The sequence below is a fragment of the Vanessa atalanta genome, chromosome 8, assembly GCF_905147765.1.
Source record: "Vanessa atalanta chromosome 8, ilVanAtal1.2, whole genome shotgun sequence".
NCBI lineage: Eukaryota > Metazoa > Arthropoda > Insecta > Lepidoptera > Nymphalidae > Vanessa > Vanessa atalanta.
In genome coordinates this window covers 6,905,887-6,931,006 of record NC_061878.1, presented here as the reverse complement: position 1 = coordinate 6,931,006, position 25,120 = coordinate 6,905,887, and the positions used below count along the sequence as shown (strand labels likewise).

The window sequence follows — 25,120 nt, the reverse complement described above, 5'->3', positions numbered from 1 at the left end:
ATTAATTTATATTTTTTTTATCATTTTAAATTATATTGTAGGGTGTCTATTATAATTGTGTAATCCAATACTTCATTATTATTCAGTCCAGCCGTTTATTTTTATATACTAAGTGAACTTATTTTGAAATTGACTTAAATTTTTTTAATGTGTGGTTTAGGTAGAGGTGGTGGCGGGTGGCGGGTGGCAGGAGAGGCGCGGCAGCGGAGCGCAGTGGCGAGATGAGCGCGCCGCTGTCCGCGGCCGAGGCACTCTCAGCTCTACTGTGGCAGCCTTACGATTGCCGTTCGCCGCCCCTCTTGCGCTCCCGCACCGATGGCGCTCTTGCAAGCGTGTACGTCGTCGGCGCGGGGGACGAGGCGCACACGCTCCAGTCGCCAAACGGCGGTCGTCATGCGCGCGCGTCGTACCGCGCGAATACTCCCCGTCACGAGATGCGGCTGCCAGTACCGGCGCCCGCTCCTCTGCGTAAATCGGACTCGGTCTCGGTGCGTGTGCCCGGCGAGCCGAGCCGATCAAACGTGTGCAATGTGAACATAGTGCAGGTGCAAGATGCACCACCAGGTCCCAACGTGAACAGTGAGGTGCAGACGGAGAGAGAAAGGAGTGTAGCGAGCGCGGAATGTCAGACAGAGGAGCCTGCGCGGCGGCGGCGAGCGCGGCGTGCGCGGGCGCCTCGCGTTCCCGATCTGCTAGAGAGTGTTCCGCCGCCGCCGTACAGCACGCTGCCGCCGCCCATGCACCCGGTGCCGGTGGCTGTACCACCACCACCCGCGCCCATCGTGGCGCCTCTTCCTCCACCAGTGCATCGGTTTCCGTTCCAACCTATACCTCTCAGGTGCAGTTTTTTATACAATAGCTCTTAGTAATCATTAATTATTGAAAAGATAATGAAAGAAAGTATTGAGTCATCAGCGACTACAAATCGGTCACATATAATTCCAAAATTCTCAAGTCTTGACACCTACACAAAAACAAAAGATTCTTCAAGTAGATACTAACACAATAACAATAGACCATAAATGTTCCGCCATTTATGGAGCGATCGACTGTAAATAGAAACGCCTCTTTATTTTGCTTAGTCGGTCATGTTAACATGCGGATTCGGAGAAAGGCAAGAAGTGATACATATGTTGCAGTACACATAAAATGTCATTTCGACAAAGGTAGCGAAATGATTTGCAATCTTTATGAATAGAACATAAATAATGTATAAGGTAAACATAATGTTTAACATCTCTGTGTGCGTCTTCGTAGCAACGCCCGTTGAAGTCTTTTGTTTTTGTTGATCTATTCTTAATTTGTTATCGTATCGTTTGTTTATAAAACATTTCGACAATGCAATTTATGAAATATCATTTCGTTACGACATAATATAAATAATGTATAATTATTACGTTTGTACGACGCACACTCAAATAAAATATTATACTAACGAACCTGTTAACATTACGAATTCAAGTTGCGAACAGAAAGTCACGGTGAAAACAGGAGCAAAATCCGAGCCGACCTTGGCTATGAAAGCTACCGAATACGTGCGCAATCATTTTTGATGTATATGCAAACTACGTCAAAATAGAAAACAATCATTTTCAATGAATAATATTAAAAATATTTGGAAGTTTTTCCTGAAAAATGGATTAAGTTTTTGTTTTAAATATATTGTGTATCATATACCTACTTCGAATTCGTTATAGTTGAATCGACCTTGTTATGTACGACTATTGTCTAATAAACAAATTTACCAAACAAGGCCATTCACCAGATGCTCTAGTAAAATTACAACATTTTAATGACTTGTGACGCATATTCATAAATATTTCCTTACTCATTGAAGTAATTGTGATACATTGTAATTATTTACGGTTTTGGTTTAATTTAAATTATTTATTTCACGCTTGTCACGTCAAAAATCAAAAATCTAAGAGGGTGAAATTGCGAAACGCAATTACTTGTTTAAAATATATATTATAGTAAAACCTTCGCTGAAACACGTTGCATTTTCTGGTACATATAAAAAGTCTCCTCATTTTGATAGTATATATAGATTATCATAATATTTCAAAACAGTTACTTGGCGTTCTAAAACAATATGTTTCAATTCGTAAATAAAAAAAATAGCAAAGCGTGCTAACAAACTAATGATTTATCAGTGTAGTGGATCGTAAAGAAAAGAATGTGTCTGTAAATGTAGTAATGTACATAATTAAACAGGTTTAGTGAAGTGATAATGCAGCAAGCGGTAGTGGTCGGGACTGGTTTCAGAACACATGGTGGAAAGCGGCTTTTTAGAACATGGAGTGCATTCAGACCTAATTTTTCTTTCTTTTGATATTTTTAATACAGTAATAAAAAAATCAGACACACAAAAATAAAAGTAATACTAATTTAAAAATAATAAAAAACAAATAATTATTAATTTTTTCACAAAATAAGTCTCCCTAGGAAATGCACTAATTTAAATTTCATTACGGTTTATTTAAAACGATTCATTGACCGAAAGATAAAAAAATCAGAACATAACATATTTTTAAGTTAAAATAAACGAAAAGGCAGTGATCTCTGTTATACCTGTACGTTATCATTATCAAAGCAAGTATCGTCGCGGATTAAAAGTATTGCTCCGAATAAGTGCGTGAGAACAGTGCGACACGACTCTACAAGTTTTTACTCTCGACTTTATTGAGCCGAGCGTCGACGTGGAAAGTAGCGCGGCCTTTTTACTCGGTTCACTTTAACAGATGTCAGGTTTTAAGTTGATACAGTATCCGTTGAAGGTTGTAGTAAAATAACAATACATAAAATACATACAAATTCATGTTTTGTTTTGTTTATTTTAATAATATAATCATATATTTATTTATTGGATATTTTATAGTCAAAAATAATTCATGGAAACATCCGGTTATTGTGTAGACAAAACTTGTTTTGTATATATAATTAACATTGTTTTGTTTAATTTGAAATTATTATTTTGAACAATAACTATGTAATATAATATAACTATATGTAATAAAATAATAATAACCATGTACATTCTTCAAATGCAATAATTTAGAAACGTAATATGTCGTAAGTTTGTAATTTTATACGTGTCGGTTTGGTTAATCAGAGGACAGTCTATAACATAGGATTCGATTGTTAAGCAAGAATACTGTGCTTCTTTCATGTCCCACTTAATGACGAAGTCCGTGTAGGTCGGTCTTGTGACACAGAAAACTCGATAGTCGGATGTGCAATGTGCATGTGTGCTTGTGTGTCGTACGGACAGCGCTTAAGCGCAAACGGCGTTTAAGTCCAATATTAACTTTCAACAGGTCAGTTATTATTACGGTTTATTGTATTTTTGTAATTATCTTTAATGATAAATTTCTTAAAGATTCATAATTGAAATGTTCTTTCGTATAATTTTTAGCGGTATACTGAAAAATATTCTGTATATTATTCATATATTATATGTACATATATAATACACATACATGATTGTGGTCAAAATGCGAATAGATATAATATAAAGAATGAATGTTCTCCTTATAAATTACGTATACACATACATTTTGATCCTGAAGCATACGAAACAAGATATTAGATTACAAGTGAATATTATCTAAAATTATTATTTAAAAAAAAACAGTTCATGTACTCGATACGACGGACCAAATGAACGTAAACTTCTGTATTCATAGCGCTTTAGACTATAAGACTCTTTAGTCTTAACTATGCCTCATTATATATACCTCATTGCGTAGAATATTCCATCCATTATTGGTTTAGCTTATACTCAATTATTGCATTGTCCTCCGATCAACATATATTTGCAAAGTTTTAAATCAATACAACGATTTGAAGTAGGTAAAATCATCTTTCTTTATTTATCTTTTATTTAAACAAACATACATTAACTACTACGTGTTATGTGTTAGTTATGTACAAGTTTAGCTAATGTGTAACGTAATGCTTCACGCTTATTAAATTTATATTTTATATTGTTAAATAATACGGCTTATCTATTGAGTATATTTTAAGTTTATTAAGCCGCATATTAAATCTTAGGAGTATTTAGATTTTTGAAAGGTATTATATATCTTGTAATTATACACAATTAATTATTATTAGTGAGCGAGCCGAGATGGCCCAGTGGCTAGAACACGTGCATCTTAACCGATGATTTCGGGTTCAAACCCAGGCAGGCACCACTGAAATTTCATGTGCTTAATTTGTGTTTATAATTCATCTCGTGCTCGGCGGTGAAGGAAAACATCGTGAGGAAACCTGCATGTGTCTAATTTCAACGAAATTTTGCCACATGTGCATTCCGCCAACCCGCATTGGAGCAGCGTGGTGGAATATGCTCCAAACCTTCTCCTCAAAGGGAGAGGAGGCCTTTATCCCAGCAGTGGGACATTTACGGCCTGCTAATGCTAATAATGCTAATGCTAGTGAGCGAGCAGATTGTGATTGACATAGCAGTTGTCACGAATAGGTGTATATTGTTGTATATTCCGTGGTAAATGTTTTTTCGTATATACATATACTTATATGTGATACACAACATTAACATTAAAGGATTTTTTTAAACGCAATTATAATCTTAGTTTAAAGAAGTGCGTTATAAGTTATGAATTACAGCATTAGTAGTTAAAAATATGTAGTGTAAAATATAGTTGCGACATAATTTTCAAGTATTTTACTTCTATTCAATTTAAATAAATAATTGAACTATTTTACACGGTATATCAGATTTTGTGTATATATTTTAATCATCATGACTTCATATTTCAAAATATTATATGTAACAAGATAAGTAATGAATATTCTCTCATTATGGAATATAATAGTAACAAAGGCTGTGTGATGTTTTGCAAGATGCGCTAGCACACGTCAGTCAACAGTCTTGCCCTCGAAACGTTTTATCGGTCAATATCGCCGTTTTGCGCAACGTCGTTTGTACAATTTTATAGCACATTCGACTCCATGTGAAGAAATCGAACTTAGATGTTCAGATAGCTTGTAATTGGTATTTTGAATCAAATTTCTAACTAATTATTATTGCATGCATGTTAATTACACTTATATAAGTACTTATATTTAGTATATGTATATTAACCAATTAAAAAAGTATTAATTTCACTTGCCATGAAAGTCCTCGTTAACCATCTCGTTATAAAAACTGGATTTATTAATAATATTCTCTTTTATAGGTAAATTGTCATTTAGTATACGTTCTTATTAAAATTTATAGCCTTCCAAAAATCCCGTTAAGTGTATCGTCTGTTTGGAGCGCAAATCCAACATTTATTTATCGAGACCGGTTCGTCATTCCATGTGCTTCTATTCCAAGACTCCACACTTCCTTGAATGCTAAATGTACAAATATACTCGCACCTCGGACGCTATTGGCTCGCTGCCAACATCCTAATGGCCGGGACTAGCGCCAAAGCCACCAGAAAATCTTCTATATCGGAAACTAAACTTGTATCTGAAGTGGATGGACTTGTTAAAAGTCGTTAATTTTAATTTAACAAACTGCTGTGCTTTTATGGGAACGCCCGTTATCAGTGTTTTAATATTTATCGTAATTAAGTTATTAGATTATAGTTATTTTAATGCTCTTAATTTAATTTCATATTATAAATACGAAAATGCGATTGGTGAATAACGTCGAACGGCTGGACGAATCCTAATAAAATTTAGCCTAAAAATCGTTTGTTTCCATAAATACAGGTACTTTATCTTTTTACTTAGTCATAAATGCCAAATATTTCTTAACTTTAATTTGCTCGAGTAGTTGTTGGTTGTTAGGCCTTTATCAGTTAAAAAAATACAACACCAATACTTTACTATACTGATTGTACACCGACAAAACTTGTACATAGAAATATGTCCAAAAGATTTACCTACAGCAACTTTATCGTTGAGACAGAGATATCTTTCAGGTTAGTGGAGCATAGAAAACTAGGGAGCAAGAGAGTGCTGTATTATTAATTTTGAACGAACAAGAGACTATAAGGAGTTGCTTCGAGATGAAGAGAGTTCAACAGACGAAAAGATTGACCAATAATGGAATTGACAAAATCATTTTTTATTTAAGTAGGCTCAAAAGCACTTTTGAATCTTTATGTTACAGCATTCAATTAAATGTAGATATACCACCGGTTCGGTATGTAAATTCCGCCGAGAAGGACGGACGCGAAACTTAGTAGTTACTCTTTTCAATTAGAGCATAATATAATTTCGAAAAGAGATGAATTTCTTAAATCATTCACATCAGAAGAAGAGTAAATTTAGTTCAAGATATGTATGTATATATAAGTAATTGTCGAAGACATAAATTGGTTAAACTAACTAAAAGATTCGCAACTATTTATGAACGCTCCGAAAATTGGTATTCGCTTAATATCATCATAATTCTGTTTGTTTCTCGTATTGTGGTTAGGATTCGAGCATGAGATTGCACATGAGTCGTAATTCGAAGCCAATTACGAGTGGCCTGATCCTCACGGCGCCGACAATCCAATTTGCGAGCATTGTCTGACTGTCCGCGGCACAAGTGCAATGCGAACCCTAAAACTGACTCCGAATATAAAATTTGCAGTTTTATGACTGCAGTTGTCGTAGGTATTTACAAATCATCCGAATATAACAAAAATAAATTTAACGTCAAGTACGAACTAAGTAATAATGCTAAATGATAAATATTATCGTTTAAATATTCTATTACTGAAGGTATGTAGACTAGGTGTTTTGCAATTTTAATACATTACGATATTCTAATGCGGGTTGGCGGATGTGTTAGAACTTCTTAGGAGACAGATTTCCTAACGACGTTTCGCTTTACTGCAGCGCACCGGTTTAATTACAGACAAAGATTAACAAATTGAATGGCGCAGGTACTTGTCCATTTTCAACCCACCTTTTGTTAGGATCCACTGCACCTATCCACTGTACATTTCTGCGATACCCGTACCGTCTCGTAGTGCAACTTAAATAAATTATATTGTAACATTCAAAACCACGCAATATTATATTCATATTACGCGTTTTGTGCCGCGTCGATGTACGTGGTTTTGCTGATATTTAGTAATACAAATGTATTACGCAAAGCAACGTTATTTTATGTTTCAATAAAAGCTTGTTTGTTCCTTGTGAAATAAATTGTATTTAATGTTTATATATACAAAACTAAACTGTTTTAATTGACACGTGGACCTACGTTTTATGTTGATGGTACTATTGTAAAAACCTTCACACACGTACTATTATTGCTAAACTTTATTTAAATATACAATGTGCCACTAAAACTAATTAATTATTTACAAATACTATTTATATATAGGACTAATCCCTAATTTCAGAAAGCTCATTTGAGCTTTATCTGAATGGTCATTGGACAATGGCAGTTCATGATGCGTTCTGTATTTATTTAGTTAATATGATTTCGCTCATCTGAAATTGCATTTCTGAAACTAATAATTAAAAAAACACAAAAATTTGCCGTTAGGTACCGATCACTCTATAATATTTCTAAAGCCGAATGCTTGATACAAATGCTTTTATATGACTTTGATTGTTTCGTCATTTTAGTGTAAATAATTTAATGTTTTTTAATTATAATGTTAATATGTATAATCAGATATTAGACAAAATGTAATCTATGTAAATATATATATTACTTTCTTTCAATTTTAGTTTGTCATTTGTTACAATTTGCGCGCCACTTATTGTATGTTGATGGTACTGTTGCAGCTTCACGCTCGAGTCAACTTCAACTATACGAAGTTTCAACTAAATTGGATGAACGATATGCGAATGCATAGAATACGAACAGAAACATGCACATATATAAATAACAAAAACATAAAATTCACGCTCAAATTCACGCACGCTTGTCGCACGCATGTCAATACTCAAATTTAAGGCGGATGAATGTAAAAAGTTTTATTTATATAGTATGTTTAGTTTTAATTTCAGTAAGGCATTACAAAAAAAAACGTCTCCTCGTTTGTCATTATAGATGCATAAGAAGTAAGATTATTTGCAGTCAATGCGATCCCTATGACATAAAATAGAACCATTCATTTTGGAAACTTACAGTAACTTTTTTTTAATCGACGGTCATTTTATTTATTTTTAGTATTTGATAAAAAAAGAGACAAAATCACGACATCAATGTGTGCGTCCTGTACAATATTGCCAAGTGACCCTCATAAAGTATCAAAGAAGTCCAGTCTTGTCGTTTGAATCACTTTATGCAATCACTGTACTTGTTTCGTCGGGATTTCACCAGATAAGATCATTGCCGTTTGTAACTGTATATCATGTAGTTCTTTAGTACCCCTATTATCTTATTTGTTGCAATTAAAGTTATTCTTAATATCCGGTTGCAATTTACCAGCTTATGTAATCTGTAGTTTATATTGCTTATTGTATGTTGCACTGTTGTATTTATTATTTAACTGACAATGTTTTAATGTTGATATATTCCAGTTGTGATCACAGATCACGTGAAAGATATTTGAATGTCGCGACATCGAATTACATCGCATTTTTGAGTTTAATTCTTCCTATTCTTAGCAGATAGAATCATGGTGGGGGAACCTAGATGAAAGAAATTCTATATTCTGTAATAAAATCAAATACTTTCATTTAACAGAAGAGACGTTCACCTAACAGCATGGCTGCGGCAACGCTGAAAACGTATACGGCTCTTACTGTTTCTGACTACTTTTCTTTCTTATATTATGTTAGAAGCGATCATAAGTATATCGGCGTGTTATTTGAAATAGTCTCCAATATAGATATAATGAGTAATCGCATTGAATTGATGAGGCCATGTGGAGAGATAATGACATATGTTGTAATTGAATTAATTAAGGTTAGTTTAATTTATGATCCAGTGATAGAAATGGACCGGATAATCTATTTTAGAGAAAATTACAGAGTTCATTATTTAAAATATATTATAAATGGAAAGTAAATTTAAACTTCCATATGTATTAAAGTCTTTAGAAACAATATTAATCTACATTTTAATCAGTTTTTTGCTATTTGTTGGAGTTCATAAGGTTATTTTGCATCATATAAAATGACTTGAGATTCCCAAGTCATTATATAGTACTTATATACACGTGATGATGATGCCATCCTCACCGATTTCAGATACGGCAGTCATTTGTACAGGATATGTAGAACATAGATAGATGCACGAACAAAAGGCTTTACATTCAATTTTCTAACTCCGAACTGCTAGAGATAATTTATTGACAACAAAATCAAATTTCTACATTTTACTGGCAATCAATTCACAACTTCGCATACATTTAAATAAAAAAGTAAAAAATCGGTAAAAAGTAGCGCAGGATTTCGTGCTCACTACTTCTCGCGGCGGCGGCGGTGCGGCCAAATCAATCGCACATTGACGCTTTCTAGAGCGTCCGCGCGTGGTCTCTAAATGTACGTACTTTAACTTCGCCTAGCGTGCACCGCACGCGAGACCTGCGGGGATAAAATTTGCGCTAGCACAAACGCGTTGGATACATTTCGTGTAATCGATGGTATTACGTACACTTGCTGTACACACTTCGCTTAAAAAAAACATAGTCGATTGGTTTGATGTCTGAAGCCCATTGAAAGAACTTAAAAATGAGATGTTAATAAAAATAATATTAACACGCTATAACTTGTTTATTTTCTTTTTCTGTTCTTTTACATTCAGAGCGTTCAAGAAACTATATTTTTCAAATTATTTCCCTCGATTGCATGTTTTGAATTTAAAAAAATACATTGCGTCAAAATAATAACTTTTAATTGTTCTTCGCACTCACAAATAACTATTTGTAACCTGAATGATGAAATTTTTCACACACTTGTATTCAACGCGTGTTATATGTGCACACAATCAACGTTCTGTAAATTGCTTTAATGCGTGATATTAATTAGATAAGCAATATTAAGTGTATCCCAGACATCCAATTACTGTGATCGATTCCTCGTAGATCATTACTTTTATATTAATAAATAATATAAAGTAAAATGTGTGTAGTGTGTTGGTTTAAAGCTGAAGCCGGCTTTGGATTACTATTTGGTAATTTAATACTTTGATAGAAGTTTATTAAAACAAAAGTATTACAGTATAAAGTCGAACGTTGAAAAGTTGAAAACTTCGACCACTTGGAAAAAGTGTTTTGTTTTTTTTTACCTTCCCTTGTTAGCCAAAACGTACATTATACAAAACGTCCATTGTACTTTATTTCTCAATACAATAATTTTTGTTAAAATTTTACCTGTGCTTGCCAAAAAGTTTTATCTTCTTTCAAAAGTTCATGTAAACACTAGTATTCTAATAAAAGAAAATATAAAATTAAATCTATGTAAACATACATATAAATAATACGAGCACATAAGACGAAGTGCGATAAAATATACCGCTTTTAGGAATAAGTAATACAAAGACTTACTTATTATATTATATTTAAGGTAAATAAAAACAATTAATGTCGGTACTTAATTAAACTGCAATTTCGAACTAGTTTAATATTAATATTGGATCGTAACAAAATACATTACGACAAAATATTTGTTGTTTATTTAGTAATATTTATAATTTGTTCTGTATTTAAATTAAAAATCAGGAGCTCGGTGTCGTGGTGATTTGCTATTTTAATGTAGCGACAAAGAATCGAAATCAATGCTGCCAGAAAATGTCAACGAAACAAATTTCGTGTCTGGCAATAGCATTACTTTTAAGTGTGCATTGCTTATAAAATATTCCCTGTAATAATAGTGTGCGACACGCACAAGAAAATGTCTGTTTCATAGCATCGCTTGTAAAAATAACTTCGTGTCGTTGGCCTGTAACATGCGATATGGACATTACGTGAAAATAAAAGGGATTGTCGTCTTTAAAACTTTCGTTTGCTTACAACATCTATCTGAAAATAAGATACTTATGAATGTGGTAATTTTTATTTTCCTTAACTTACATAACCAGCGCTTAGATAAATACATAATAAGATTTTTTTAACGCGTTTGTCTAATCTTAAAAAACATACATGAGCACATTTATCTCGGTGCCCGAATAAAACCCCGGGAACTTCTAGCTTGGAGAACCATATAAGTAGGCTAACCGTTGAGGCGCCACGGTAGCACGCGCAAGCGATCCTGTGGTGCCCTCCGACGAGATCGAGTGGGAATCGCTGGTTTTTTAGTAGGTCTCACATAATCCCCCCCCCCCCCCACTTAATGTAGGGAAAACTCGTAAAAGCGTTTTTCCAGCGAGATAAAAAATAATAGTGCGCTATTAAAATTAACTTTGAATGGGTCGATTGGATAAAATTGATTTCAGGTCCCGTATCTCCATAAAACACAAACTTTATAAATTAGGTGCCCTTTAAATTTCAAGTCTAGTATAAAATGCTTTATATATGTAATAGAGATATTATGAAATAGCGTAAAAGATAAACATCAACAACAAATAATTACACCGTTAAATATTGCTTGTGTTAACGCTCAATGAACGTAGTTATTTGCGTTTGCACCGTGATTCCAGATAAATCCTCTTAGACCTTATAATGTAAAACTTTTTTAATTCAATTAACTGTACCAGAGATCGTTCCAGTTTAATAAAATCGCAACTATATACCGAACAATGCAATACATGAGATTACGTAATTCCGACAGGTTAATAAACGAATACTCGTACGTAACACACAATACTTTTGGTATTATTCAGTCGACAAATAGCATGTTACATAATAACATTTAACACTTTCGTTTGTTATCTAAGTAAGGTTCTTTAACAAAACCATACGAGTTTGTCATGGATACCGACCGGATTACTAATGTAAAACATTTCAAGTGACCTCTTTTTAACGTTATGGAATATTTCTTTTCTTCTATTCTAAATCAACAGTTGAAAAAAGAACATATCATTTTTATAAAAATATCAACTATCTATCTAGAAAAATAAAGGAGACTTTTTTGTAATGTCTAACTACAACAAACTGTAAAAGAGTCTATTCTGTTGGTTCTTATTGTTTTTGAAATTAAATTCAACTATAAATACTGTTTTTTTTATAACATACATAGATAAGCGAACGAGTGATTAGGCCACATATACAATGACGCTATAAGAAATATTAACCAGTCCTCACAATGTCAATAAGCCAACCTTAAGAACTAAAATTTTAATGTCTCTTGTGCCTTTAGTACACTAGCTCCCCTCACTTTTCCAACCGGAACACAACAATAATAATTATTGCTGCTTGGAGGTAGAATATACGATCAATGAGATAGTACTGCACTAGACCGGCCCGCACAAAGCCCTACTAACTTTATACTATAAAACAGTTGGTCCCTACGACTCTATACGCGACAAACGTCCCCGCTCAATTATCAGCGTGCAGTTGCAGCGTTATTAGTACGAGTAACGCTCCTATTTACAAGATGTCTTAGTGTGCGTGAGTCATCTCACGATAAAAATTACAAATTAGATTATATTTCCTAATGCACGTCGATAATTTAACGTGCGCGCCTGCGTGAGTAGAAATACATGCATCACGGTCTTGGGTCAAAATATAAATAATATGTTTTTGCAAATATTTATGATAGTGATTAGTTTTCTTCATATATTTGCCAATTGATGAAATATAAAAACACTGCCACATATGTAAAGTTGAAATTAAAAAGTGATAACTTCACATCACGAACACTTGGAATGGTGGTATGATTGCTGACGGTTTTCCGACGTTAAATCACAACTCAATCTGAACGAAAAATGAACCCGCCCAACTGCCACCCGTGGAGGCAATAATATTTCTATGCCTAATATTTACTATACATGAGAGATGATACGTAGATAATCGGATAAATTATAATCCAAGTCTACTTTACTTTAAGCTGTTTTATTTATAAGTATATTGATATTATTACGAGTGAATATATTCTAGTCACCTTCACCAAGACACTGATGGTACTGCAATACATATATATAACATATATCTCTTTGTGACTGTTATTATATTAGCTCACTTACCCTTCAAACCAGACCACGACAGTACAAAGTACTGATTTTTACGATAGGTTGATAAGTACGTAATGGCAATCAAAATGGATCACCACATAACCAACCACCATATGAATATAAAGTTGATTTATTATTAATAATCAGTATAAGAATATTAAATAAATTTATATTTTATATAAATAGTTTTAACTTGACAACATTCAGTATATGATACTGGCAAGAATCCGGCTGCTTGATATTTAGATTTGTGACCTCGTTGAAACTATCCGAGCTCGCGCACTTTGCGTTGAAAATTGCATATTACTATATTCCTTAAAAATATGCACATAAAGCTCACAATAGTGTGTACCGAGGAGCCAAATACGACCAACGAGAACCGCTTCTCGAGCCGATTACAATTTGACGTGTGCAATTTGTACCTATTACGAAATGTATATTTCGTTTATGCACTTGCAATTCTTGCTAATGATCAATTGTTGAGACATGTAACAGTTGTTGTTACCAGCACCATGCCCACGACCGTCTATTTATAACAGTGTTATAATTGGTCAAGGTTATGTTTATATGCCAACATAATTCGACGCGGAAAGCCGGAACTTAGAACCTAATTCATCATGGTCCATATTAGGATAAATTTTCAATTTTTAAATCAGAAGAAATAAATCAATTAACTATGTATATAATTATATTTCCTTATCTAAAGATTAATAAGTTTTCTGTACGAGAGTTTTTTAGATTTGTCTTATTCCGTTGAAGTTTTAAACTCTCGTTTTATCTCGTCTAGGCATGAATTTTGCAATACTCCCTAAGTGCTTGGATACTTTGTGAATTTTTTTTAGAGATTATTATTTCCAACATCGTGCATAATTGTGATAATCATTCAATGTCAGTAAACATCTTACTAGTTTTGAATAAATATTTAGTGAAATAAAAATAAAATTGCCTATTAAGATATCTGGGAGTAAACATTCTTCAGTCACAAACTTTTTTTTAATCAAAGTATATGGATTGGCCAATGGCTCATGATCACGCTCATGATGGTAAGTAGTCACCACCGCCCTTAGGCATTAGCGCTGCAAGAAATATAAACCATTCTTTGCATCGCCAAGACGCTGCCAGTCCTGGGAACTAACTTTATGCCCTTGTAAAAAAAATATATTAGGTGACTTTAGGGTATTACACAATTATTACGTGTTCCGTTTTAAAGGGTGAGTAGGTCATTGTTATAAGAGGTAAAAGATTCATTACATCTTATTTTCTATGGCAGAATGCAAATGTCAGTAAATGTAATACTTACCAAGAAATTGCCCAGTTGCCTTTCTGCAGCGTCGTCCGTATTTTAATATTAAAAAAAAAAACAAAGGAGGTTTATGGTCAAAAATATGAAGCAAATATCTAGCAAAATAAGTTTCAAATTAAGCATTCTTTAATGAAGCTTAACCAAGTAATAAAATTAAATTCGTGTAACGGAATATTTAGCGAAGACTGGAATGAATGGCACGTGCATCTAGATATAGAATCGCTATTGAGTCGTTGCAATAAATCGTAAACGTTATACATCCGAGCTTCATAAAGCGCGACGAGTTCAAACGACATTATTCAGAATCCAATCGCTTTCCACTTTTAAGTCTAGTACAATATGATTTATATTTAAACGTTAATGGATTATCTTTTTTCAATATACTAGTTTAAAAATTTATTGAAGAAATAAAAATAGAATGAGTAATATCGTTCAATATTCTAAGTATAAAATTTCAATTTTATTTTTAATTTATATATTTATATATATTTTAGCTGATTCCAATGGAAGTAGGAAAAAAGATAAACAAACCTTAGATTTGCGTATTTCATGCGATTTGCTAAAAACTCAGCTACTGTTGTGCACTACTAAGAGTTTTTGATTAATACATCTTTATTTATAATACAACACTACTGCACTTAACTACTTATTTATATTTTAATTTTACTTCCAAAATTCTGATAACAGTCTTATCGACGTTCAAAACGTATTTTTTTCGTAAATCTATAGTGAATATCATAGATCAAGCTCTCGACCAATGATATCGCGTCAATTTGCTGTCAAATGTTGTTTATTTAGTTTTTTTCCTGTTATGGTAGGAGTAGCGTATACTTGTATTATTTAAATTTATAAATTAAATCAATAAATATAAAACTGATACCATACGATTCTGAACGTTTCAGAGTAGGTTTATGTGTATAAAATGATTATGTAAGTAACCGCGCTTCGCAGTTACACCCCTCCACATTAAAATTTAGACTATTGACATGACAAGCGAGAATATTAATGTGAAATATATATATATATATATATATATATATATATATATATCAAACCTAACACAACAAGATAATTAAAAAAGGTTATAATTACCATTCTATTGAATCAAAAGGAAACGTTATAGGTTATAAATCAAATTCATATTTGGCAAATAATAGTTATACCAGTCGTAATACAACTTTGATGTAGATATTGAATAGGGAAATGGAGGAGCGTTGTTGATAATTTATGTACTCACTCTATTAGTGCCTCACTGGCTTTTGTATACAATTGGAATATTATTGGGAACAAATCCTGCAAAGGGAATGCATAAAACTAACGCATAAAATAATTGACTTGTCACTCGTTTTTAATGAGGATTTAATAACTGATTAGTTTAGTTTACTGTATTTAATTTAACATAAAATCAAATTAAAATCCTTTATTTAATATATAATATTTAACTTAATTTATTTGTTGTCAAATTAAAAACGACAAATGCTTTGGAAAATAAGCTTCCTTGACTTTCAAAATGGACTAGTGGATCATAATGGACTTTTCAGCTCTATAACATTAGTACAGATAATTAATAAAATAAAATTAAAATATAAAAATAGGATTATATTGTTAAGACGAAGAAGGTTTTCTATATTCTTTAAAGTTTTAAAGAACATATAAAACCTTCCCAATATAAACTCAAATTTATTTATTAGAGCATTTTCTGTAATATTTTAGGTACTTTTTAATTATCATACAAAAATATGTCTAAGTAAGTGTATAGGTATACTATACTATAAATACGTCATTGAAAGTATAAATAACAATGAAGTTTTATTATTGCCAGCAATTGCTTGGTACAGCTTGTGGAAACTAAACACAATATTCACGAAACAGCCCTCCCATAGAGCATTGTACGACGCGCTTGATTTATGTTCATAATTATCTGCGGGGGACGAATTATCTAAATGTAATTTTTGGGGATACAAATTACGGCTATTGTTTCCCATTGAACATTTAACAATACACTTATTTATTTAATTACAAATTTTCCCACACGTATTTCTAATAACATATCAATAATTTATTATTTCATTTTTTTCGCTCGTGTGAAACATATGTATAGACAGCCCTGGCCTAGCCTTTATATTATTCGCTACTTTTAATCGTCTTTCAGATTAATGCATGAATTACTGCTTTGAGTGTACTAGTATGCGTTTCTAGGTTCAAATAGCTGAATAGCTCAAATAAGTAAATTCTCAGTCGAATCAGTGAAGTGTCCTCTCGCCGATAGTGTTGTATCGTTGTCCCGACTGACTTTGATTGACAGTGTTTCTGTATTTACGCACACACTAGTGCACTTTAATATGTCCTGCGTAATTGGCTAGGCTTTCTGATTGGCTTCTGTTGCCGAAACCCAGGCCACTGTTAGCTCAAATTTATCCTTATTAATTATTATTACAACGATTAACAGCTAATTTATAATATTATAACAACTAATAAAAAAAACCTTTAATGTTAGTTGTAAAGGTTAGATATCAAATTTTTCTTTCACTAAAAATGTGGTGAAAACGTTTCAAAAGGAATTATAGCATCATTAGCAACGAGTGGGTAATATGCCGCGGGCGGAACATTCCTGTATCGATTGCTACTTAAACCGCAAGCGTTCGGAATTAATTAACTTTTGTGGATTTTAAATGTTCAAGTGTATTCAAGTTCAGAATTCAATTAACGAGTGAGTTTCATTGAAATCTAAATTATCTAGCGGCATAAAGTCATTTAAATCTTTAACGTCTAATACGAAACAAATCTTTTTGTATGTTTTTAGTAAACATTTAATATGTATTTTTCGGCAATGGAAATGGATTTTATTAACTTATAATAAATTTACTATTTTTTAAGCAAACAAAATTAAACAAAATATACCTTTATAGTCTTTAGTACTTTGTACTTCAAAGCGCTCAAATATAAAACATGAATTTACGTTGTAGATAAAGTTCGTACCTAATAGTAGTAGACTAGGAGTGCATAAGCAGTGCAATTAGTTGAAGAATCCTTCATTCATGGCTTACGTACTTGCAATTCGTAATCCTACTCCATCGTATGATTTGACAAGACATTACAATACAATTATTTTGCAATTCAATTTAATCACCAAATTATTTTTCCGATAATATTAATCCTTTGCAATTAGCCAATGTTATTAAACGTCGATTCATTTATTTAAAATTATCTACAGTAATTATGACGGCTCAGCCAATTTAAAAAATATTTATATTTTTTATATGAACGGGAACAGTGAGCACTGCACTAGCACTATACACTAGGTTAAGTAAAATAAAAAGATTAAGACGTCGCGTATTATAGAGATATTTATTGAATGACTTATTTAGATAAGATAAAAACAGTTCCTAAATAAGTTAATATATATATTTTAAATAAATCAATGTTAGGTGACGTTTTGCGGGTTTCGGCATTGTATCCTTTGTATCCGTGAATGGCTCAAACCTACAAGATTTATAGCGTCAAAGTCTATTTTTTTATTTTATTAGGATACATGCATGTAGATGTTAGATACATATAAGGGATAATTAAATCCAAACACTCATCTCGTTTATTGCGTTATTTAGTCATTATTGTCATGGCACCATAAATATTTGTTAACCGCCCAGAAATTATCACAATTTATAAAATATACATTTATTACATTATTTTGGTATATTTGATATTTCGTTTGGATTAATGAAACTGTATGAAACATTAAAGTTAAAAATACGTATGGCGAAACTGTACTGAATGCAATAACACCATTGCAACTGTACACAGTATCATAACAACGACGCGTCTTAAGCCGAGCAATAGAAAGTAGCTTGCCTTCTTTGCCATTCTTCATTCAACCAAACCGAACAGGTTACGGACTCGCTTAACACACACAAAGATCATAAGATACAATCTATAAACTTTGTACTCACACACGCAAACCGAAAGATACGAACTTGCGGGTACGCAGGTCAGCTCGACGCATCTTTTTTATACAAACTGGTTTTCGTGAGTATAACAAAGACTGAGTCAGAGCGGGGTGTTTTGTAAGAATTATAGAATTACTTTTTGCTCCATTTTCATTTAACTCAGTGGGTCGTTGAATTGATATTTTGCTTGGAAGTAATTGCTAGTAAGTATATTTATATTTGTTGTTTTTTTATTTTTTATTTGCTTATTATTGTACTAAGATCTTCTCGAGAGGGTTCGGAGCATAAGTTTCCAGCTAATAAGTTTGGTGAAACAATACATCAAGCTTCTACAATGATAGAATAATTACACTTAACACAAATAAATTAAGCAATTGACAATTCAGTGTCGGATATACATATGTAAAATGTTTGTCAATTATTAAATTGCTCTAAACATAATGAATGTCCCACACGTAGGTAACAATTTAGTGACAACCTTTACATATTCCCTTACGTTACGATACAACAGCTAATAAATATATCGACAATTTAAACATCGGGAGCAGTGATTTATTGTATTGAAAACACGTGTGCCGTGGTCCGTATCTTTGACAAGGGCTTCTACCTGCTATAGATTTACCCTCGAAAGTTGAGACATAACAAAACCGTATTCAAAACGAGATTTCTCATTGAAGTTCGGTTGCCTGCCTAATTAGTTTCCCGATCGAGGTGTGACCTATATTACCGTGTTAATTACACTTTGAAAACTATTGCATCGGTTCGATTTTACAATGCATATTTAATGGCTTTTCAGACTATACCGGAATATTCTATAATTACAACGATCTAGAGAAGAGTAAGTTTTTTTATTAATAACGGTTGTGAAACTTTATAACTACTGAAATAAGTTTTATTATAAAAATAAAATTAATAAGCAACATGATTATATATTTTTGTGTATATAAATATCACATGTGAAATTATTGTAATATCGATTTGTAAAGGTCTCGGTTAAGTATTTGTGACATTCAAAGGAATCCTTCCTATACTTGATTTGTATCATCTTTGTCCGTTCACGTTATTGTATCGTAACCCCAATCTCGGATATTTATTGTGTAATCACAATGCTCGTCTACCTGGTATTTATGAAACCGTGCGGACGGTACCTAATATTGTGTGTAGGATATTTTTTCTATTGTAAAGTTTGTCCTTTGAGATTTTCATGAAATAAAAAAAATGTATTTCTGTAACATTAAAGTAAGTAACATATAAATCAAATAATTTTGAAACAAAGTCCAAGCCTACGTTGTACTAAAAAAAATTTTATTACACCTTTATTAAAGAAATTTTATAAATTCTTTTAAACTTAGCTTCACGTTGCTGACATATGTTTATAAGCAATAAAACATACTTCGATGAACTTCTTTTCCTTTCATATTTTATACTAAAACGTATGATAGAAAGAGATGGATGATGTAAGCACAAAATGACTCGTGGGAAACGATGGTAACAAGGTTTCTGTCCTTCCTTTCGCTAGCCTTTGATTAGCCTTTGTTCTCTGGATGCGTATATTTTCGTTTTGTGAATGTAACATAATATTCACGACACGTATTGTACACGATTTGGTCATATACTTATATATCTAATACACGCATATAAAATATACAATTTAAAAAATAAATTGCATTTTTTCAATTAATTCAACCTGATACGTGTTAATTAGCAGCACTAACGTCGAACAGCGATCAAAAGTTATAATTCGTATAATATAATATTTTATGTAATACAAACCTCGAAAATGCGAATATAATTTTTATATAAACTAATATATAATAATAGTTAATTATGATATAACAAAAAAATGTAATTTGTTATGTAAATAGTTGTTAGTTTATTTCGTAATATGTTAGTGAATAGATGGGCTTTACATTGCGTGACGAACACGCGTCGCTGGCCTTAAAGCGTTCGCTGTAGCGATATTATTACTTTATTCAAAGAAAAGTTAAATTTAAGAGTCTAAATCTCCCTTTTATCAGAATGGAAATTAAAAGAATAATCATATTCTTCTTAGAGACAAGATTAAAGTTTGCTGGATGATATACAAAGCCATGTTCTGGCTGATAGAATAAGGTCATCCCAAGCCTTAGACATTGTAAGAGTCGGGTAAGGGATTTTCTGTATTAATCTAACCCATTAATAAAACCGGTTAGGGATTTAATAAACCGTATGTTAGTGGGAAACCACCTAAATAGCGAAAGAATTCCTCAGAAGGATTGGTGTCAGGCAGGCAGCCCTCAAATTTGTAAATTTATGTTCTTTGTATTTCGATGTAATGTATTATAATTATGTTATAAATTAATCCAGTCATTACGTCGGAAACAAGGTGAGAAATGCCAATGAACCTTCTGTTTTGTGCAATTTCCACTTTTTCGGTCGACTTTTCTAGCCACCCCCCCCATGTAATATCCTAAATTTGGCTTTCTCGGTTCACTTGCATTTACAAATGTATGTATTATCTGGACTATACAGTGAAAGATGATGACGCTTGTAAGATAGTATATGACATAAACAATTCAAACGGCTTAAACTATTTATCTGAAATATTTCGACGAAGATATTTTTATGATAATGGTTTATAAAAACTAATAAATTTTTAAGAAGTTCCATTACGCCAATAATTATGTCACCGTACATCACTGTCGTGATATGATAAATAAATTAAATGGTTATAATTACGTGAACTTCATTAAAGGTATGTATGTTGACAATGTAAGGTAAAAAATAAAATTTTCTCCAACGACATTATATTATGGACGAGCTTTACTATAAGGTGGTTCAATTCCTTCTTACTCTTTCAAGTATTATTAAAAAATACTTTGTGATAGTAGAAAATAGTATAAAGAGATTGTAGTTATAAGTGTTAAGAAACTGAGGCTTGATATTGTTTTATTTTTATATAAAACTTCAGAACTTGACGCTATAATCATAAAAAAATCGTATGTTAAAATTCAATATCCAACTGTTCGGTGACAATTTTAGAATAAGTTTTTCAACTTTTAATAGAAGTACCGATGCGCACCGATCCGAAAAGTCTGGCACCGCCAAGTGCCAATACGCAACCAAACTCTTCCGCATTGTCTTCGTACCCTTTGCATATATTTTCATACATTTTGACACATAAACTTGTTTCACATGCTGAATAAATAAACAACGAATCCGTTACAAACTTTCATGATGTCGACTGGTCTTATAAAATGTTTATAATGTACATTCTGTACATTTTTCATACAAGTACTAAGGAAATAGTTTCCATTCACAAATGTCTGTTAAGGGCTAACTATCTAAAAGCTCAGTAGCAAATATTGTGCAACAGTGCGATTCAAAGGCTGCAAACTGTCCGCTTACCCGCATCCGATGTTGTACAGTCAATGAACTCTTTATACCGTATTTATGCTCGTAGTAGCGATCATTACGTGCTTAATTCGTTTTACTTACATTTGTAATTACGCTTGCAGTAAACGACTCCAAATTTACATTTAAATTTTAACGCGTACTGTTCACTGTTACATTTTTACAGTCGATTAAAACACGACCAACAGTATGTTACTAACAAGATTGGTGCCTCGATGTTTTATGTATATCATCGTAATTTGTATTAACATTTCAAACTGTCACTTTTACTTTTAAAATGATAAATATAAATACATATATATAAGTTGGAACTGTTCGGAATATGATTGATCGCAAACAATTTATCATTATTCAATTCAAAATGCTCTTAAATAATTACATTAAAAAATTGCGATTTAATTATAATTCATTTTCTCGTTGCTATGGTAACCAACAATGTTAGGCGTGTAATCAGAGCAGTTGATTGGTGTAATCTTCGAGCATGGTCGAGAAACAAAGGTAATAAAATGGAGGTGGATGATCGACTTGGATAATTGGAGTTGTGTGTTTCGAGCTACCTAACCGGTGTTACGCACCCGTTGATGCTCAAAACGCTATTAGATATGTATGCAAACTTGTGATTACCCGCAAAAAGTAATTAATTTGTGTGAAATAAAAGTGTTGGAACATTGTTTAAGATTTGTTGGTGTTTGCGTTTACCCAAATTGACGTCCATATAATCAAAATAAAAAAAGACCTATTACTTAATCGATCATATTACTCACGATGCTCTTATGAGCACGTTCTCGCTAACATTCAGCTTTAGTATTCAAAAAACCTCATTTTTACCTTGATCTAATTCTGCTGCTGGTACTAAATATTTTTCGATACTTTATTTACTAATTTTTTGTGCAAAAATTAAATGATGCTTCATTAAACAGCAGCCGAGCAGTTGGCAATCGTTCGATTTTTGAATAGCATCTGGTCCGTTACGGTATCGCAAATAGCTTCGAAGTGTTCTGTAGCGTGAGATATCTATCGTGAGAAAGCGTCGAAGAATGTCGACTCAAGAAATACAGAGGCATTATTAAAAGTGAGAGCATTCAATCACATTAAGGTTGAACTCACGAAACGGTCGGTGTTTCACACGAAACTTACTAAAATTGCCTCCTTTTTGAATACTTCTCGGAACTTTAGCTTGTACTTTAAACTGGTTTAAATTGGAGTATGCTAAAACGGTAGTCAGAATGCGATTCTGTAAGAATTCACTTCGTATCTCACACGTGATGATTATAAATGAATGATATGAATTATAACAACCGACATTGATACGTGATATGATACGCCATTTTGATACGTGAATCCTATAATTTTTATAATGATTATAGTCAACGTATATTACATTCTGACATTTGACCCTCGTGCTGTGCGTTGAGTTTGGAGTTTCTTCTTACACAATATCTCTACAGTTCTCATTTGCATTAAGTGACGATCGATTTGAATCACTATTAAATTTTCATTTTCTAACTCTTGATATTTACCATTAGGTTTAGAGAGCTCTTGCAAATTACTATGAATAAGAAACACATTAAAAATGATTTTATTGAACTTACTTTTCTAAGTACTGTTTTTATATCTTGATCATTTTATGACTCTAAAGTAGTTCGAAGTTAAACTAATTGTAATGAAACACTAAAAAAAATAATCGTCAAAAGTAATGCAATTATAAATGTATACAAATCGTTGTAAAGTAATAAAAAGTCATCACGAATACTATCCGTTCATTTTATTTGTGCAAATGTCACGCGGGCTCACTTCATATTTAAATACAACGTAAACATATACGACCCTACTTTTAATCCCGAGGAATAGTTTTAAATTTGTATCTCCACGTCCAAAGTCCAAACAAATTCACGGGCACAGCTCCGTGAGTAATAAATATGAAGCAATATCAATCGTGTTCATTAAAAATCAGCAGACCATCTAGCCAGTCAGTATTTCCAGTATGATAAACAAACTCAAATTGGAAACTTGTCCTGTATTTCGAGGTTCGTTATGCCCTGTGGCTGGGTAATTTCACCAGTGTGCTAATTTTACCATTTTCCATCTAGGTAATCACAGCACAATATCAATTCTTGATAATTGCGTACGTAATCACAAAATTTAGGATATTAAGCGTGATTTTACATTATGATAAACATCCTCAATGGACTATAATCGTTTCTCTATTAAATAATTATTAACAACATAAAATATAATAATATTACTAATTAATCGTCATTGCTGAATTTTGGTAATAGAAGTTTTAAAATATGTAAAAAACAATAATAATACATTAGTGTAACTATTAAAGTTTAAATATTTTTTTATATTAAATGATGAGATCATATTAAAAATATTTTCTATTATATAACTTATTATATGTAAGTACATATTTAATACGAGACTAATTTATTTTTATTGTTGCAGGTAATTTGTTATACTTAATAAATGGTGAGCGAAAATCTCTGTTCTATATAATAAGGAGTGTTTTTATTCATTGAAAACCGCAACAATAGTATCGTTGTTAGCATAGATTTTCTCTGCAAGAACGACGGCCGTTAAAAGGCCGTAATGTGGCGCAGTGACTTCGTTTCCTTCAAAGGCCTCTCGCTTGGCTCGAGCTTTTATAAAAATTGAACAGCCTAATATTCAAGGACCTATTTTGCAATTGCATGCGCCTTTTCCTTCGTAATATTAACGCTCGGTAAGTAAAACACAATACAATGAATTACTTAATCATTGTAAATTACTTCATGGTTACTTATTACGTAGTTGGTATTTGTTTTGTATGTATGACAAGACTTAGAAATAGTCAAATAAAATTTTGTTTTCTGTACTTAAATTATAGCTGCCCATCCCGTCTTCGTACAGGTAATATTTATATAAATTCACCTCTCACATTTAAAGTTCAATTTACCTAAAATATCCTCAACGATACAAAATAAAATTATGTTCCAAAATTAAATTTTCTACACTTAGTAATTTTCTCTGTTCGTCGAATGTCAGTCGAATGTCAGACAAACAATTTTATAATAATCTGTACTAATACTATAAATGCGAAAGTAAGTCGGTCTGTTAATGTGTTAGTATATCTGTTGTTCTTCCACAGTCAAACCTCTGTGAGAACTAGTGCTGTATAAAAAAGTTTATAAAAACATTTTAAAGGTTATAGATAGTATGTACGAAAAAAGTAGAACCAGATTATAAATGTCAAATTAAAATAATTGCAGACGCAAATGAACAAATATGTTATTATAGACTATTACTATATTATTAAGTTAATAAGTTGATGCCTTTAAGGTATTCAATTTGTTTGGATTAAATTAAAGTCTCGAAAGCCATATTCCATAGTTGCTTATCACCTGTAAATACCGTGACCTGGTTCAAAATAACTCTCCCTCTTAGTGATCAAGCTTCATAATACCGGTCTCTATGTCA

The 25,120-nt window shown here is 32.3% G+C and overlaps 1 protein-coding gene across 1 annotated transcript in view; it reads left to right on the top strand.

Annotated features, from left to right (window-relative positions):
* Positions 1–206: 206 nt before the first annotated feature.
* The window catches only part of LOC125065924, an 86,669-nt gene continuing 61,755 nt past the window's right edge, over positions 207–25,120 (top strand). The window contains exon 1 of the mRNA XM_047673784.1: positions 207–838. Coding sequence (XP_047529740.1) covers positions 222–838 — 617 coding nt within the window. The 5' untranslated portion in view covers positions 207–221. The remainder of the gene's footprint in view (positions 839–25,120) is intronic.